This window comes from Littorina saxatilis, linkage group LG4 (genome assembly GCF_037325665.1).
Source record: "Littorina saxatilis isolate snail1 linkage group LG4, US_GU_Lsax_2.0, whole genome shotgun sequence".
NCBI classification, from domain to species: domain Eukaryota; kingdom Metazoa; phylum Mollusca; class Gastropoda; order Littorinimorpha; family Littorinidae; genus Littorina; species Littorina saxatilis.
The window spans coordinates 60,015,709-60,031,096 of record NC_090248.1 but is presented as its reverse complement, the minus strand read 5'-3'; the positions used below and the strand labels follow the sequence as shown (position 1 = coordinate 60,031,096).

The 15,388-nt window shown below is 41.9% G+C and overlaps 2 protein-coding genes across 2 annotated transcripts in view; both read left to right on the top strand.

Moving 5' to 3' along the window:
- LOC138965248 (zinc finger MYND domain-containing protein 10-like) overlaps positions 1–1,647 on the top strand; it is a 17,093-nt gene extending 15,446 nt beyond the window's left edge. The window contains exon 13 of the mRNA XM_070337374.1: positions 1–1,647. This exon is cut by the window's left edge and continues 2,330 nt beyond it. The gene's annotated coding sequence lies outside the window, so the exon portion shown is untranslated.
- An 808-nt stretch (positions 1,648–2,455) lies between these two features.
- On the top strand, positions 2,456–14,725 carry LOC138965246 (alpha-L-fucosidase-like). Its single transcript, XM_070337373.1, has 8 exons — positions 2,456–3,163; positions 5,622–5,728; positions 6,345–6,472; positions 7,091–7,224; positions 7,530–7,627; positions 11,259–11,391; positions 13,192–13,362; positions 13,772–14,725. The coding sequence occupies exons 1-8, from the start codon at positions 2,814–2,816 to the stop codon at positions 14,025–14,027; spliced, it is 1,377 nt and encodes a 458-aa protein (XP_070193474.1). The 5' UTR covers positions 2,456–2,813; the 3' UTR covers positions 14,028–14,725.
- The last annotated feature ends 663 nt before the right edge of the window (positions 14,726–15,388 follow it).

Below are 15,388 nucleotides of genomic sequence, written 5' to 3'. Positions count from 1 at the left end.
GTGAGTGTTTAAATGAAAGGGTGTTTGTACTGTGTGTAAAAGCCTGACCGTATCTGTGATGGTTTACGGGAGGCTTACTGTGCCTTTAACAACGAGCAGGGTCATCCATTTGTCTGGTTTGCGGTATACAGTCTGTCACGTGGTGTACAGTGGAACCCCCCCTTTTCACACCTCCACAAATCTGAGAAAGTCTGGTCTTAAAAAGGAGGGAGTCTTAAAATGGGGGTAAATTGACAGAGGTTCTGAACAAGAAGTCTGAAAAAACAGGGTCTTAAAATGGGGGTAAATTGACAGAGGTTCTGAACAAGAAGTCTGAAAAAACAGGGTCTTAAAATGGGGGTAAATTGACAGAGGTTCTGAACAAAAAGACTGAAAAAACAGGGTCTTAAAATGGGGGTAAATTGACAGAGGTTCTCAACAAGAAGTCTGAAAAAACAGGGTCTTAAAATGGGGGTAAATTGACAGAGGTTCTCAACAAGAAGTCTGAAAAAACAGGGTCTTAAAATGGGGGTAAATTGACAGAGGTTCTCAACAAGAAGTCTGAAAAAACAGGGTCTTAAAATGGGGGTAAATTGACTCGACAGAGGTTCTCAACTAGAAGTCTGAAAAAACAAGGTCTTAAAAGGGCGGGAGTCTTAAATTGGTGGGTCTTATAAAGGGGGGTTCCACTGACGACTGTGTTAAGACGTGACACACAAGGACATTGTTGGTTCTACATGTGTCAGTAGACAAAAGGAGAACCCACATTTACTTTGCGTGACTGCAACAAACCAGATGTAAGTTATCAAGCTTGAGGTCATAATCTAAATCGTAGGTCGACATTATCTTAGGTGGCGTTAATATGTGGGTGTCCATTATGGGTCTGTACGAATGTCCTCTGCTGGGTTGTTTTGAAGTTGAACCCATTCTTGATTAGCGAAATGGCCTTGTGGGTAATACGCCGGCCTCATAAGCGGAAGGTCGTAGGTTGGAATCACGGCCGCGCCTGGTGGGTTAAGGGTGGAGATTTTTCCGATCTCCCAGGTCAACTTATGTGCAGACCTGCTAGTGCCATTATCCCCGTTCGTGTGTACACGAAACCACAAGACCACACGCGCACGGAAAAGATCCTGTAATGTATGTCAGAGTTCGGTCGGGTATAGAAACACGTAAATACCCAGCATGCATTCCCCGAAAGCGACGTATAACTATGGCTGCCTATTGGGTTATTGCAGGATAATAAACGGTTATACATGTGCTTGAGAGGTCTTACCCTTGTTTATTATCTAAGCAAATATGGTGCATTTGAAGTGTTTAATTTCTGATATACATGTTTTGTCATATACCACACCGTGCAATGCACAGAAAAAAACACTTCAGAATCATTTATGAAAGAATTTTTGTCATAAATTGCCACACCATGCATCGCTCACACAAGTCACAAGTGGACAAACATCATAGTGATAAGTGTATATAATACCTAAAATATTTATATGCACCGAAAATGTCAAATTAAGAAACATACCACCTACGAGTGTCTCATTTTTATAGCACGTACAGTATAAGTTATCATTTTTGTGTTATTACATCTCAGGTTGTAGATAGTCATTTGCTGTCATGGTGAAAACATTTATTTTGTGTACGTTTATTAAAGCAGAACATCACAAAGTCAGGACTTGCACAACTCGACTGTGTGTGTGAGTGTGTGTGTGTGTGTGTGTGTGTGTGTAAGTGTGTGTGTGTGTGTGTGTAAGTGTGTGTGTGTGTAAGTGTGTGTGTGTGTGTGTGTGAGTGTGTGTGTGTGTGTGAGTGTGTGTGTGTGTGTGTGTGTGTGTGTGTAAGTGTGTGTGTGTGTGTGTGTGTAAGTGTGTGTGTGTGTGTGTGTGAGTGTGTGTGTGTGTGTGAGTGTGTGTGTGTGTGAGTGTGTGTGTGTGTGTGTGTGTGTGTGTGTGTTTGTGTGTGTGTGCTTTACATTTAACGCACAATGATTGCAAAGTCAAACACTGCATGCACACAAACGTCGCGCATTGGACAAGCTTGGAGAGAACGTAATGTCGTAAGACAATAGTGAAGAATACTAATGATCGTACATGGCGCACCTTTTTCAAACCATCAAGGGACGAGATTGTCCTTCACTCAGCTTTATAACAGGTGTAGTGAAAATAAAAAGGACTGGTTGATGCCTGTATTGATGAGAAGAAAAAAACAAACTAAGAGATACATATTACGCACGCACGCACGCAGACATCTTTACACAGATACCGACACAAGGACACATACGCACACACACACACACATAATTATCAGACACACAACATGTCAAGGCCTCTTTGTAAGATATCAAGGCTGCACTTAAACGGTGACAAATCAGGCAACTTTGTAAAACCGCTTACCTGACATGAATGTACATATAACATATCATGTGACAATCTAATCTCATGACATGTGGGTATGTCGCTTTTGTATAAATGTATAACTCACACCTTACCTGTTCTCTTCAGTCTCACACACTGAGAGGAGCAGATTCTACACTCGACAAAACCACCAGAAGATATCACACGCAAACTGCCTGAGGAAAGAAGAAAGGCAAAACAGGATTCCCAAGGAGGAAAACTAATAAATAACACCTTTCTTTTAAGGGAGACAAAGGAAGAGAAACAAAAACGCACATAAGGACGAAAAAAAAACCACGGTTCGTTTGTCTCCAAAACCCTGCAGCAAACTAGAAATACAAAAAAGTTCGTTTGCCTACCAAACCTTGCTGCAACAAACTAATAAAACCAAACATCAGTGGAGACAAGTTAACCGCAAAACGGTCAAGAAGAACTGAAACTATGGGCGCGCTTCGTTTAGCAGCACTGTGTTTGGCAGCACTCACAACCCTTAGTCAAGGCGTCACATACCAACCCAACTGGGCTTCCATCGACTCGAGACCCCTGCCTGCCTGGTATGACCAGTCCAAGCTGGGGATCTTCGTCCACTGGGGCGTGTTCTCCGTGCCCAGTATCTCCTCCGAGTGGTTCTGGGAGCGATGGCAGGGAGAAAAGCCTGACCCCAAGGTGGTCCAATTCATGAAAGACAACTACCGGCCTGACTTCACCTACGGCGACTTTGGCAAAGAGTTCACTGCGGAGTTCTTCGATGCTGACCAGTGGGCAAAGATTTTTGAGGCGTCTGGGGCGAAGTGAGTTAATTGTCGTTTTATGTTTGTTTGTTAGTTTTTTTTTCTTTTTTTCTTTGTTTGGAAGAAAGAAGAAGGTAGGGGTTTGGGGGAGGGGGGTGGCAGAGAGAAAGAGAGAGATGGATGGAGGGAGGGGGAGTGATCAACAGAGAGAGAGAGAGAGAGAGAGAGAGAGAGAGAGAGAGAGAGAAAGAGAGAGAGAGAGAGAGAGAGAGAGAGAGAGAGAGAGAGAGAGAGAGAGAGAGAGAGAGAGAGAGAGAGAATAATGTGTATGTCGATGTTTTTTTAAATTGTTTATTTATCTCTTAACACCCACGGCACCTGCGCAGATTTAATTTTAAAGCTGTAAATCTACATTTGCTACCTATGCCATCGAATGTTTGCTGCAATGTATTAAAAAAAGACCATAAAAAACCATAAAAAACACACAGTTTTAACCGGGAACAAAGCATAATGCATGAATACCCGCAGAGTGCCCTTGATTTTATGCTTGACACAATTATGATAATATAAGGGACATGAATACCCCTGAAATACCCTTACCGCCGCAAGTTTATAAATGATACATAAACTATGTCCAACACACACATGGGTGTAGCTAACAGGCGATCGCTTTTGGCTTGTATTTCGTAGATGTAAAAAAACCAAAAACAAAATAACAAACACAAACAAGAAAGATTAGTTGTGTAAGGGGGCGGGTGGTGAAAAAACACAATGTTGTAATAGACCAGTTAGATAGCATTCCCTCGGTAAAGATCATGACCTGACAGGAAATATAAGTACGATGTAAATTGAACTGTTCCATTTTTAACACCCTTTCGGTAAGTTAACACCATATAGTGTTTACCACGTGTGCCTCTTTTGCTGGTAGAATTATGTACTATTTCACACAGTGTTCAAAACTGGTACCAGACAATGTGTTCCAAAGTGGAATACTTCAGTTTAGAGTGCTATAGATAGTTATACCTTCCCTCACTTTACCTGAACTGACCCACCCGCCCCCCCCCCCCCTCCCCCACTCTACTCTACCTGTCTTACACCCGCCGGCGTATATGTGCCCATAAGCAAAGATGACAATTCGCATTCAAAAATTCAAGAATTCATGATTTGAAAGACAACTGTCTCTGACAGACTTTCTGAATTAAAAAAAGCAAGAATTAGGGAACATTTTGGAAAAAGCTAAAGGATCGTTTGAATTCCAAGCCATTTTTTTTCTGATTTTAAAAACTCTCAGCCACCATCTCTGTGAAAGTCTCAAATACAGGCAAATGACATTGAACAAAGCTTAGCAAAATGTTGATTATGCACAAGGAAAGCAGGTCAAGAAGCATAGTTATCACCCGGGATGTGCTGGTTGACAGTTCTCGAGCAAGATAACAAAGAAACGAAAAACACCCGAAGAGTCCACGCTTGTATTACCTAAGATAGGATGCCGACCAAGGTCAAATTGTATAGCTACAGGCATGCCAAATGGTAATCAGTGTCAGCTGAGAGACCGACAACATGATTAGTATTAAATTTGAAACATATAAAATGATAAACGAAAATTCAGTTTTTATGGTGCCGTTTGCGACCCGCGAATCGGGATTCGGATGGCATTTTCACTCTTCCACAACTCCTTAAAAACAAACCACTGCATCAATCAACTTTATGTCTACACACACAAAACAAGTACAAAATACAACTAAACATGAAAGTCATTCAACTGGAGACGTTCATGATATACACACAAAAAAACATAGCCAACTTAACTAGCCTCGTTTTGGATTGTTCAATCTAATAAATCATTATATTTTATAACATTTGTGTGATTATGAAAATAATCCCTAGTATACGTGTTGCGTTCCTGCACAATACTCAAATATCAAACAAAGCTTATTTCGGGTGCAAGTCACATGTTTTACATAATTACTATACTGTAGAACAGCCAGGCTTTCATATCTGATATGACGATTCTTCCACGTAACCACATAAACGAAACGAACGGTATTTCGAAGAGTTGGGTCTGTTGTGTATTGTGTGTGTGTTGGGTATTGTGTGTGTTGTGTATTGTGTGTGTGTTGGGTATTGTGTGTGTTGGGTATTGTGTGTGTTGGGTATTGTGTGTGTTGGGTATTGTGTGTTCTGGGTATTATGTGTTCTGGGTATTGTGTGTTCTGGGTATTGTGTGTGTTGGGTATTATGTGTGTTAGATATTGTGTGTTCTGGGTATTATGTGTTCTGGGCATTATGTGTTCTGGGTATTGTGTGTGTTGGGCATTATGTGTTCTGGGTATTGTGTGTCTTGGGCATTATGTGTTCTGGGTATTGTGTGTGTTGGGTATTACGTGTTCTGGGTAATGTGTGTGTTGGGCATTATGTGTTCTGGGTATTGTGTGTGTTGGGCATTATGTGTTCTGGATATTGTGTGTGTTGGGTATTGTGTGTGCTGGGCATTGTTTGTGTTGGATATTGTGTGCAGGTACATCGTGTTTGTGAGCAAGCACCACGAGGGCTACACAAACTGGCCGTCCAAATACTCCTTCAACTGGAACTCCATGGACGTCGGTCCTAACAGGGACATTGTGGGTAAGTCAACCTGAAACATTTTGATGAAGCAGTTTTAGTGGTTTTTAAGAAAGTTACCCGGATTGCATCTGGGCTTAAGGGAATTATACGCAAGGAAATATATTAAAAAATAAAACAATCCAAACTAAACATGCAAAGTCCTCCTCTGCATGGGAATCATTCAAGCTGTAGATTTTGGTTGAAATATGAACAAATAAGATACCCTGTAAAATCGCAAAATCGTTTTAACGAGAAGGATTGTTCAGGCAGTTGCTGCTTCTGACAGAGATTTTTGTGTTTTTGTGTTTGTTGTATTGATTTATTGATCGAATGTTTGATTGATTGTTTGATTTATATATATTTAAATTTTTAATTTTTTTGTATTCTTTTATTTATATTTCATTATTTTGTATGTTATTGCATTGAATTAGTTAATGCCTTTATTCCTTGTTATTATCTGTTTAATTACCAATTTCTGTCTTGTTTTAAAATGAATGTATTATGTGTATTATTTGCCCTGGCCCTCTTGCTACTGGTCTATCTGTCATAACATGCCCCCTGCCGAGTTTTAATCTGTATGTTCTCCTTAAAACCTTATTTATATATGGATGAAAACAAATCTTCTTGTGATATGCAGGTGAGCTAGCTACCGCTGTGAGAAAGACCGATCTGATCTTCGGCCTGTACCACTCCCTGTTTGAATGGTTCCACCCCCTGTATCTTCAAGACAAGGCCAACAACTTTACCACACAGGACTTCGTGGCTGTGAGTCCGACATGCCTTTCTTCTTCTTCTTTCGAATCATGAACTGGGTCCTTTTGGGCGTTTTAAGTTCAGTGAATGGAGTTTCAAGCAGAGGGTCTGTGGGTGGCCTATGCTCACTAAAAGTTTAAAACTATACACACAGTTCAGTGGCAATCAGTATTGGAGGATGATGGACCTGACACTCCCACCCAGGTTGGCTTGTAAACACTCCATTGCAGGAGCTGCGGAGAGCCGTGTTTGGATAAGATCATTTAACCATCGCTTAACTGCTGCCCATTGTTCCGCTTTCTTTATTAAGAGCGCTTAAGCTAGATATTAATTGGACGAAGTCGACTTCGCGAAGTCTATCTCACAAAGCTCGCTGCAAAGAGATTTGGTTCTAAATGTTTGGTAAAAGAACTTCGCAAAGTCAAATTCGGGGTCAATAATCTAAGGCGGTCCTTATTTGAGCCCGAAATCGACTTCGCTAAGTCTTTTCGCCAAAAACCCAGTGCTAAAGCTTCGGGCGGCCAGCTTCGCGAAGTATACTTCGCGTAGTCGTCTTCGCTCAATTAAGGACAGGCTTTAAGGCTGTAAGTCCTTTTGTCTTACGTCCCTTTGTTTCTGGAATCTTTATAGCGTAAAACGATGCCGGAGCTGTTCGAGATCGTGAACAAGTACAAGCCCGAGGTGATCTGGTCTGACGGCGATTGGGAGGCACCCGACGTTTACTGGAACTCCACCAACTTCATCGCCTGGCTCTACAATGAAAGGTGCACGTGCTTCAATAATTATGTGTGTGTGTGTGTGTGTATGTGTGTGTGTGTGTGTGTGTGTGCATGTTTGTGTGTTTGTGTGTGTGTGTGTGTGTGTGGGTGCGTACTTGCGTGCGTGTGTGTGTGTGTGTGTGTGTGTGTGTGTGTGTGTGTGCGTGCGTCCGTGCGTGCGTCCGTGCGTGCGTCCGTGCGTGTGCGAATATGCGTTCGTTTTTGCGTGCATGCAATCTGTGCGTGTCTGTCTTAAGGTCCATTCCTTAAGAGAAATAAAATGGACTTTTCAAGTTTTTCAAACTCCACAGTCCCGTGAAAGACACCGTTGTGACCAATGACCGCTGGGGGATCGGGGTCACGTGTCATCATGGCGGTTACCTCACCTGCATGGATCGTTACAACCCTGGTGAGTTGAACAGCAGGCCTGAATGTCTTTGACCCACATTTCTATCACTTTCTGCTTCAATGTGTTGATTTACTTAATAGCCACACAAAGTTCATCCGAGGACATTATTTTACTCTTCTTTAAGTTTGTTTGTTTGCTTAACGCCCATATCAGGGCGGTGCTGCTTTGACATATAACGTGCGCCACACACAAGATCACAAGACAGAAGTCGCAGCACAGGCTTCATGTCTCACCCAGACTGGAGTCACATTATTCTGACACCGGACCAACCAGTCCTAGCACTATACCCATAATGCCAGACGCCAGGCGGAGCAGCCACTAGATTGCCAATTTTAAAGTCTTAGGTATGACCCGGCCGGGGTTCGAACCCACGACCTCCCGATCACGGGGCGGACGCCTTACCACTATAGGCCAACCGTGCCGGTCTCTTCTTTAAGTGTCTGTGTATATGCGACAATGCGAAGCAGTAGACCCCCTTTCACGGCAGCTACTCGGCATTGCCGGAGATGACTCCCTGTCTTGCGCTTGAACTATTTTTAGAAGCTTTACGTTTCTGGTACGTCGGAACCTGTCAGATGTAGAGAGCTGGTTGTGATAGAGTCTGGCTGCTGTTGTCACCCATTCTGATAATCATCGGTCCATGCTATCGCTCATGTCTCTCTGACAGGATGGATAAATGCTACGCGGAGTACAGGGAAAGAAGTGGAGCTAAAAGCCGAAATCTATCAAAACAAGAATACAGAGTTATATCTCCCATATGTTTTTCGCTAATGTTTCTGATACAAGACGAAAGACGAACGTGATTGTAGAATGGCCGACTTCGACAGTGATCTCCGTTCTGTTCTTCACAGTTATGATAAAGACATCGTTCTAAGGTCAAAACAAGTCGAAATGTTGAGACTGCTGTGGGAAGGACACCGTAATATTGTTGCATCACTCCCAACTGGTTACTGAAAAAGTATCGTCCGCTCCGTAGCCATTTTGTTATGATCACGTGACAAAGTTGATTATCACGTGACACTTTTGCCATATTCAAAGTTGTTTGCACAGTAAATACATCCGCGAAAGATAGCTCGCTTGAAACTGTCTTACATAACAATTCCTTTGTAATTTAACAATTGCACAACACCATGAAAAATCATGATCGACGATCGCGAATCTGCTTATATCAATAACACATTACGAAAAGCTCTAAATAAGTAAAAACAAAAAACAAAAAAAAAAAAAATATCGATTTCCTCTTCAGAGAAGGAAAACAAAGGCATCCTGTCAGGGATAAATGAGACCCGAAGAGAAGTAACTCATTTTACCTGAGTTCAGGATGGTTGTCACCTGATATGCTCTTGCGAACTTTTGCGTTCACATTGCAGTTTTATAGGTTTAGTTATTCAGCCCAAACTCACTCCTGTTTGACCCCAAAGGTAGTTCGAGTGTTTCGTGCACATATTATACGTTATTTGCGTTTTTGACCAAAATATGACATTTTACACAGATCTCGACAGTCATTGTTCTCCGAGACCGCGATAGCGGTCGAGGTGAACAATGACTGTCGAGATCTGTGTAAAATGTCATATTTTGGTCAAAAACGCAAATAACATTTATGTATCGATCGAATTCCTTTCAGGTACTGACTTTGTTGTTGTTTTGACGATTGAACGAGCACACACACATGCAATCAAACGCATAAGCTTCATATTTGGGCGTTTCAGGTTGGCCGAAACTTCAAAGGAACTACAAAACACACGTCATGTACTGACTTTGTTGTTGTTTTGACGATTGAACGAGCACACACACATGCAATCAAACACATGACGTGTGTTTTGTAGTTGCTTTGAAGTTTCGGTCAACCTGAAACGCGCAAATATGAAGTTTTGTAGGCCTCTGACGTCACATGGCTCGAAGAAGGGAAATCCAATGTCCAATCGATACATAATTATATGTATCGATTGGAGATTGGATTTCCCTTCTTTGAGTCATGTGACGTCAGAGGCCGACAAAACTTTATAATTTGGCTTTTCAGGTTGACCGAAACTTCAAAGGAACTCAAAAAAAAAAACGTCATGTGTTTGATTGCATGTGTGTGTGCTGTTCAATGTCAAAACAACAACAAAGTGAGTACATGACGTGTGTTTTGTAGTTCCTTTGAAGTTTCGGTCAACCTGAAACGCCCAAATATGAAGCTTATGTGTTTGATTGCATACATGTGGATTGCATGCATGTGTGTGTGTGTGCTCGTTCAATCGTCAAAACAGCAACAAAGTCATAAGTACCTGAAAGGAATTCGATCGATACATAAATGTTATTTGCGTGTTTGACCAAAATATGACATTTTACACAGATCTCGACAGTCATTGTTCACCTCGACCGCTAGCGCGGTCTCGGAGAACAATGACTGTCTCGATCTGTGTAAAATGTCATATTTTGGTCAAACACGCAAATAACGTATAATATACCTACCTATGCCTCAATTCTAAGAAGATAGTTGTATGCTTGTTAAGGTACCATTATTAATTAAATATCCGTTTACACGATCATGTTCATCGTCACAGATCTGTCCTAGTTTTGACATGGAATAATAGCATCCACTTACTTGGACGCATACAACAACAACAACAACAACAACGACAACGACAACAACAACAACAACAACAACAATGATAACAAGAACAACAACAAAATCAGTAACGTTGCAGCGTCCTTAGCAGAGTGTAATTCTGTTATTGTTGTTGTTGTTGTTACTGTCTTTTTGCTGAATTAATTGAGCAACTTGACATTGGCATCAATTACAAAAATTGATTTAACAAAACAAAACAAAAAAAAACAAAAATCCACTTTGCAGAGGAATGCCAGGCTTTTGAATTTTGGCCTGTGTTTAAGATACAGCCTAGCTGTTTTAAATTGGGTGAAGTCTACTTCACCAAGCTGGCTGCACACAGATTTGGCTCGGCATTTTAGATCAATCAATCAATCAATCAATCAATCAATGACGCTTATACCGCTCATATTCCGTGGGTACAGTTCTAAGCGCTCTGCAGTGATGCCGTGTGAGATGAAATTTTATACGGCCAGTAGATTGCAGCCATTTCGGCGCATATTTACCTTTCACGGCCTATTATTCCAAGTCACACGGGTATAGGTAGACAATTATTAACTGTGCCTAAGCAATTTTGCCAGGAAAGACCCTTTTGTCAATCGTGGGATCTTTAACGTGCACACCCAATTTAGTGTACACGGGGGGAGGGTTCGGACACCGAAGAGAGTCTGCACACAAAGTTGACTCTGAAATAAATTTCCGCCGAACCTGGGATCGAACTCACGCTGACAGCGGCCAACTGAATACAAATCCAGCGCGCTACCAACTGAGCTATATCCCCGCCCAGATAACAAAAAGACTTTGGGAAGTCTTCTCAAAGTCAGCTTTGTGCTCAATTCAGGACATCCTAAGGATGCTCTTATTGCTTTTAACAGTCTGAACAGATATTTATGTGGCGGTCAACACGATCGCTTACACGAGATGGGATGACCCTTTAAATACTTGCATGTTATATCATTTCCCGTGAACATCCCTGTCTGTGCGAGTCAAACAGTCGTGTAAAAAGCAAAACATTTCAAACTGAGCGCCATTTTGCAGGCGTCAAGCAGAACCGGAAGTTTGAGAACGCCATGACAATTGACAAGGCATCATGGGGGTTCCGTCGCAACGCCTATCTGGAAGATTATCTGACCATGGATGAGTTGATCAAAACTCTTATCGTCACTGTCAGGTAAAGTATTCTTTTGAATGAATACGTGGATGGTTGAACACACGTTAATTATACACAGAACCTGTCTTGTGATGGTGATTTTGTCGTTATAAATTATCTGTACGTTGCGAAGACATTTCAAAGCAAAAACTACACATCCATTGAATTGCGTGGTATCTCGCCTCGACAGGATGAAAGCCTCAATTGACGTCATCATATCATATGCATTGACCCTGTCTCGACGAGATACCACGCGACACCATGGATGAACGGAGGTGCAGCTTATACATATCGATCAACAAGAAAGCGCACTGGGACTGATAATGACTGACAACCTCCTTAGATACCAACGGACTGTGCTATTCATTAAAAAGACTGGCGCAACAGTCGGTTACTGCTGCTTTTGGCTGTGTTTTGGCTTTTTGCTCTTGGGTTTTTAGCTGCCGTTGATGCTTTTTTTCTGTTTTTCTTCTTCTTTTTTTCGCTCAACTTTTTTGACGTTACTGTTTCATTGCCCACTATGTTTTTCCTTGTGTATGTTACCAGCTTGGTTTGCTGCTTTGCCTTGACTAAATGTTACGGTTTTATTTCCGCTTGTATGCTTCCTGATGTTTTGTATGCTGCTTTTCTTGGTATGTTTGTCTGTATGTTTGTTCACTTGTGTGCTGAATGCTGCTGCACATGCTATTTCGCTTCGCTTTGTATGTATATGTATGTCTTTCATTGTAAAGCGCTTAGAGAACGTCAAGCGCGCTATAAATCTCCCATATTATTATTATTATTATTATTATTATTATTATTATTAACATGGGTCTTCTGTGCGGAAGCTTTGGGGTTTAAAATTCGGCTGCGCCTGTTTGGATATGGGTGAAGAATTGTCAGGTCGACTTATTCCCCTCTGTGTGTACACGCAAGAAAAAGACCAAATACGCACGGATAAGATCATCTGGTTCATGTCAGGATTCGTTGGGTTTAAGAAACACGAACATACCCATCATTACAAAATTCTGTCAAAATGGCAGCGAAATCACCGGCCATGTACGTAAAAACACCTCTCGTACGTCCTAATGTGAACTTGCAGACTCGCAAACGCAGAATAAAAAAATTACGTGTGTTTTCGTCAAGGAGAACAAAACATGCCTCGATTTTGAAAAACAACTGTTAAAGTGAGTGCAGTTGTTATTAGACAAGAAATGCAATGCCGCTTTTGCGGTCTCTCACCTCATTTCTTTTTGTACTTCAGTTGTGGCGGAAACCTCTTGGTAAACTTTGGTCTCTCCTCATTTCTGGCTGTATTTCAGTTGTGGCGGTAACCTGTTGATCAACTTTGGTCTCTCCTCATTTCTTGCTGTATTTCAGTTATGGCGGTAACCTGTTGATTAACTTTGGTCTCTCCTCATTTCTGGCTGTATTTCAGTTATGGCGGTAACCTGTTGATTAACTTTGGTCTCTCTTTATTTCTGGCTGTATTTCAGTTATGGTGGTAACATATTGATCAACTTTGGTCTCTCATCATTTCTGGTTGTATTTCAGTTGTGGCGGTAACCTGTTGATCAACTTAGGTGTCTCATCATTTCTAGTTGTATTTGAGTTGTGGCGTAACCTGTTGATCAACTTAGGTATATCATCATTTCTAGTTGTATTTCAGTTGTGGCGTAACCTGTTGATCAACTTTGCTCTCTCATGATTTCTTGCTGTATTACGGTTGTGGCGGAAACCTCTTGGTAAATTTTGATCTCTCCTCATTCGTTGCTGTATTTGAGTTGTGTCAAAAAACTCTTGGTAAACTTTGTTCTCTCCTCATTTCTGGCTGTATTTCAGTTGTGGAGGAAACCTGCTGGTCAACGTAGGCCCCACGAAGTACGGAATGATCGCCCCTATCTACGAGGAACGCCTGCGGGACCTTGGTCAGTGGATGCAGGTCAACGGAGACGGGATCTACGGCAGTCATCCCTGGACATACCAGAACGACACTAAGAACCCCGACGTGTGGTCAGTATCACTCTTTTCTTTTCACGTTTCAATGACAATTTCAGTTAAGCTGCATGACTTCTAGGACCAATCATCTATGGAAGACTAGAACGGCCAACAACAAAAATACAACAATAAAAACACACAAAACACACACAAAAAACACGCTGTTTGGCCAGTACCACGTGATACGTGTTTGAGACAATGTCAATGAAAGTTATCAGTTCGGGTATATAATTCTTTTTGTTCATGATCGGTGTCGCACCGAGTGTTTCGTTGAGTCTCTAATGAGACGTTCTATTAGCTTACCTTTTTTGTTTTCGATTCTTGATTTTCGATCGTCATATATAGCGGAGTATCGGCTTTGGAATTTTGTTTCCCGGTTAAACGTACTGCGAGACATTCACCGCCAGGGGTTGCATTTGTCCAGGTACACCATGAAGGCTGATGGAAGCAGTAAAGACGTGTACGCCTTCGTGCTCAAGTGGCCCACAAATGACGTGTTGACCTTGGGCGCTCCCGTCCCGACCAGTACCACCAAGGTGACCTTGATGGGCTACCAAGCGCCCTTGACCTTCACCAAGACCGGCTCACAGGGCGTCAGCGTCCAGCTGTCGGAGGTCCAGTACGCCTTGCTGCCCTGCGAGTGGGCCTGGACCTTCAAGCTGACCAATATCGCTAACTAAGCCTTAGTCTATATCTTGAACAAATATCGCTAACTGAGCCTTAGTCTATATCTTGAACAAATATCGCTAACTGAGCCTTAGTCTATATCTTGAACAAATATCGCTAACTGAGCCTTGGTCTATATCTTGAACAAATATCGCTAATTGAGCTGTAGTCTATATCTTGAACAAATAATTATCGCTAACTGAGCCTTAGTCTATCTTGAACAAATATCGCTAACTGAGCCTTTGTCTATCTTGAACAAATATCGCTAACTGAGCCTTAGTCTATATCTTGACCAAATATCGCTAACTGAGTTGTAGTCTATCTTGAACAAATATTGCTAACTGAGCTACAGTCTATCTTGAACAAATATCGCTAACTGAGCCTTAGCCTATTTATTTGCCTGAACCAATGTTTCGAACTGAGCTGAAGTTTATCTACTTGCCTAAACCAATTTTGCTAACTGCTAATTTTTCTTTTCTGCTTCGACGGAAATTTGGATTTTGAACAAGATAACGGTAAAATGTTCGCCAGAGCGAGTGCATTAATGGGACCTCACTGGATTAGTTGTACTATTTTAACTACGATAGGTTTTGTTTCGATTTGGAGGCCAGGTAGTTTCAATGTTTCCTCGTGTGAGAGAGTGCTCGGCTCTTGTTGTTTGAGTTCCAAGTTGTCTCTACTTGTTAAATAAAAAGATATTTTTTTCGTTGCATCTGCTCTGTGTGTGTCAATGTATGTGTATGTGTGTGTGGTGTTTGTGTCAGTGTATGTGAATGTGTGTGTGTGTGGGGGGGGGGTGCGTGTGTGTCAGTGTGTGTGTGGATATGTGTGCGTGCGTGCGTGCGCGCGCGTATGTTTGTGTGTGTATGTGCGTGCGTGCGTGCGTATGTGTGTGTGCGTGCGCACGCGTGTATGTGATTGAGTTTGTATGTGTGTGTGTGTTTGTCTGTGTGCCAGTGTTTGTGCGCGTGCGCGTGTGTCTGTTTGTGTGTTTGTGCGTATGTGTGTATGTGTGTGAGTGTGTGTGTGTGTGTTTGTGTGTGTGTGTGTGTGTGTGTGTGTGTGTGTGTGTGTGTGAATGTGTGTGTGTGTGTAAGTGTGTGTGTGTGTGTATGTGTGTGTGTGTGTGTGTGTGTGTGTGTGTGTGTGTGTGCTTTACATTTAACGCACAATGATTGCAAAGTCAAACACTGCATGCACACAAACGTCGCGCATTGGACAAGCTTGGAGAGAACGTAATGTCGTAAGACAATAGTGAAGAATACTAATGATCGTACATGGCGCACCTTTTTCAAACCATCAAGGGACGAGATTGTCCTTCACTCAGCTTTATAACAGGTGTAGTGAAAATAAAAAGGACTGGTTGATGCCTGTG

Excerpts from the sequence above, each read along its gene's own strand:
- LOC138965246 (XM_070337373.1), top strand. The coding sequence starts at position 2,814 with ATGGGCGCGCTTCGTTTAGCAGCACTGTGTTTGGCAGCACTCACAACC. Across the intron at positions 7,225-7,529 it reads GCCTGGCTCTACAATGAAAG|TCCCGTGAAAGACACCGTTG; the intron begins GTGCACGTGCTT and ends CAAACTCCACAG. Across the intron at positions 13,363-13,771 it reads ACTAAGAACCCCGACGTGTG|GTACACCATGAAGGCTGATG; the intron begins GTCAGTATCACT and ends GCATTTGTCCAG.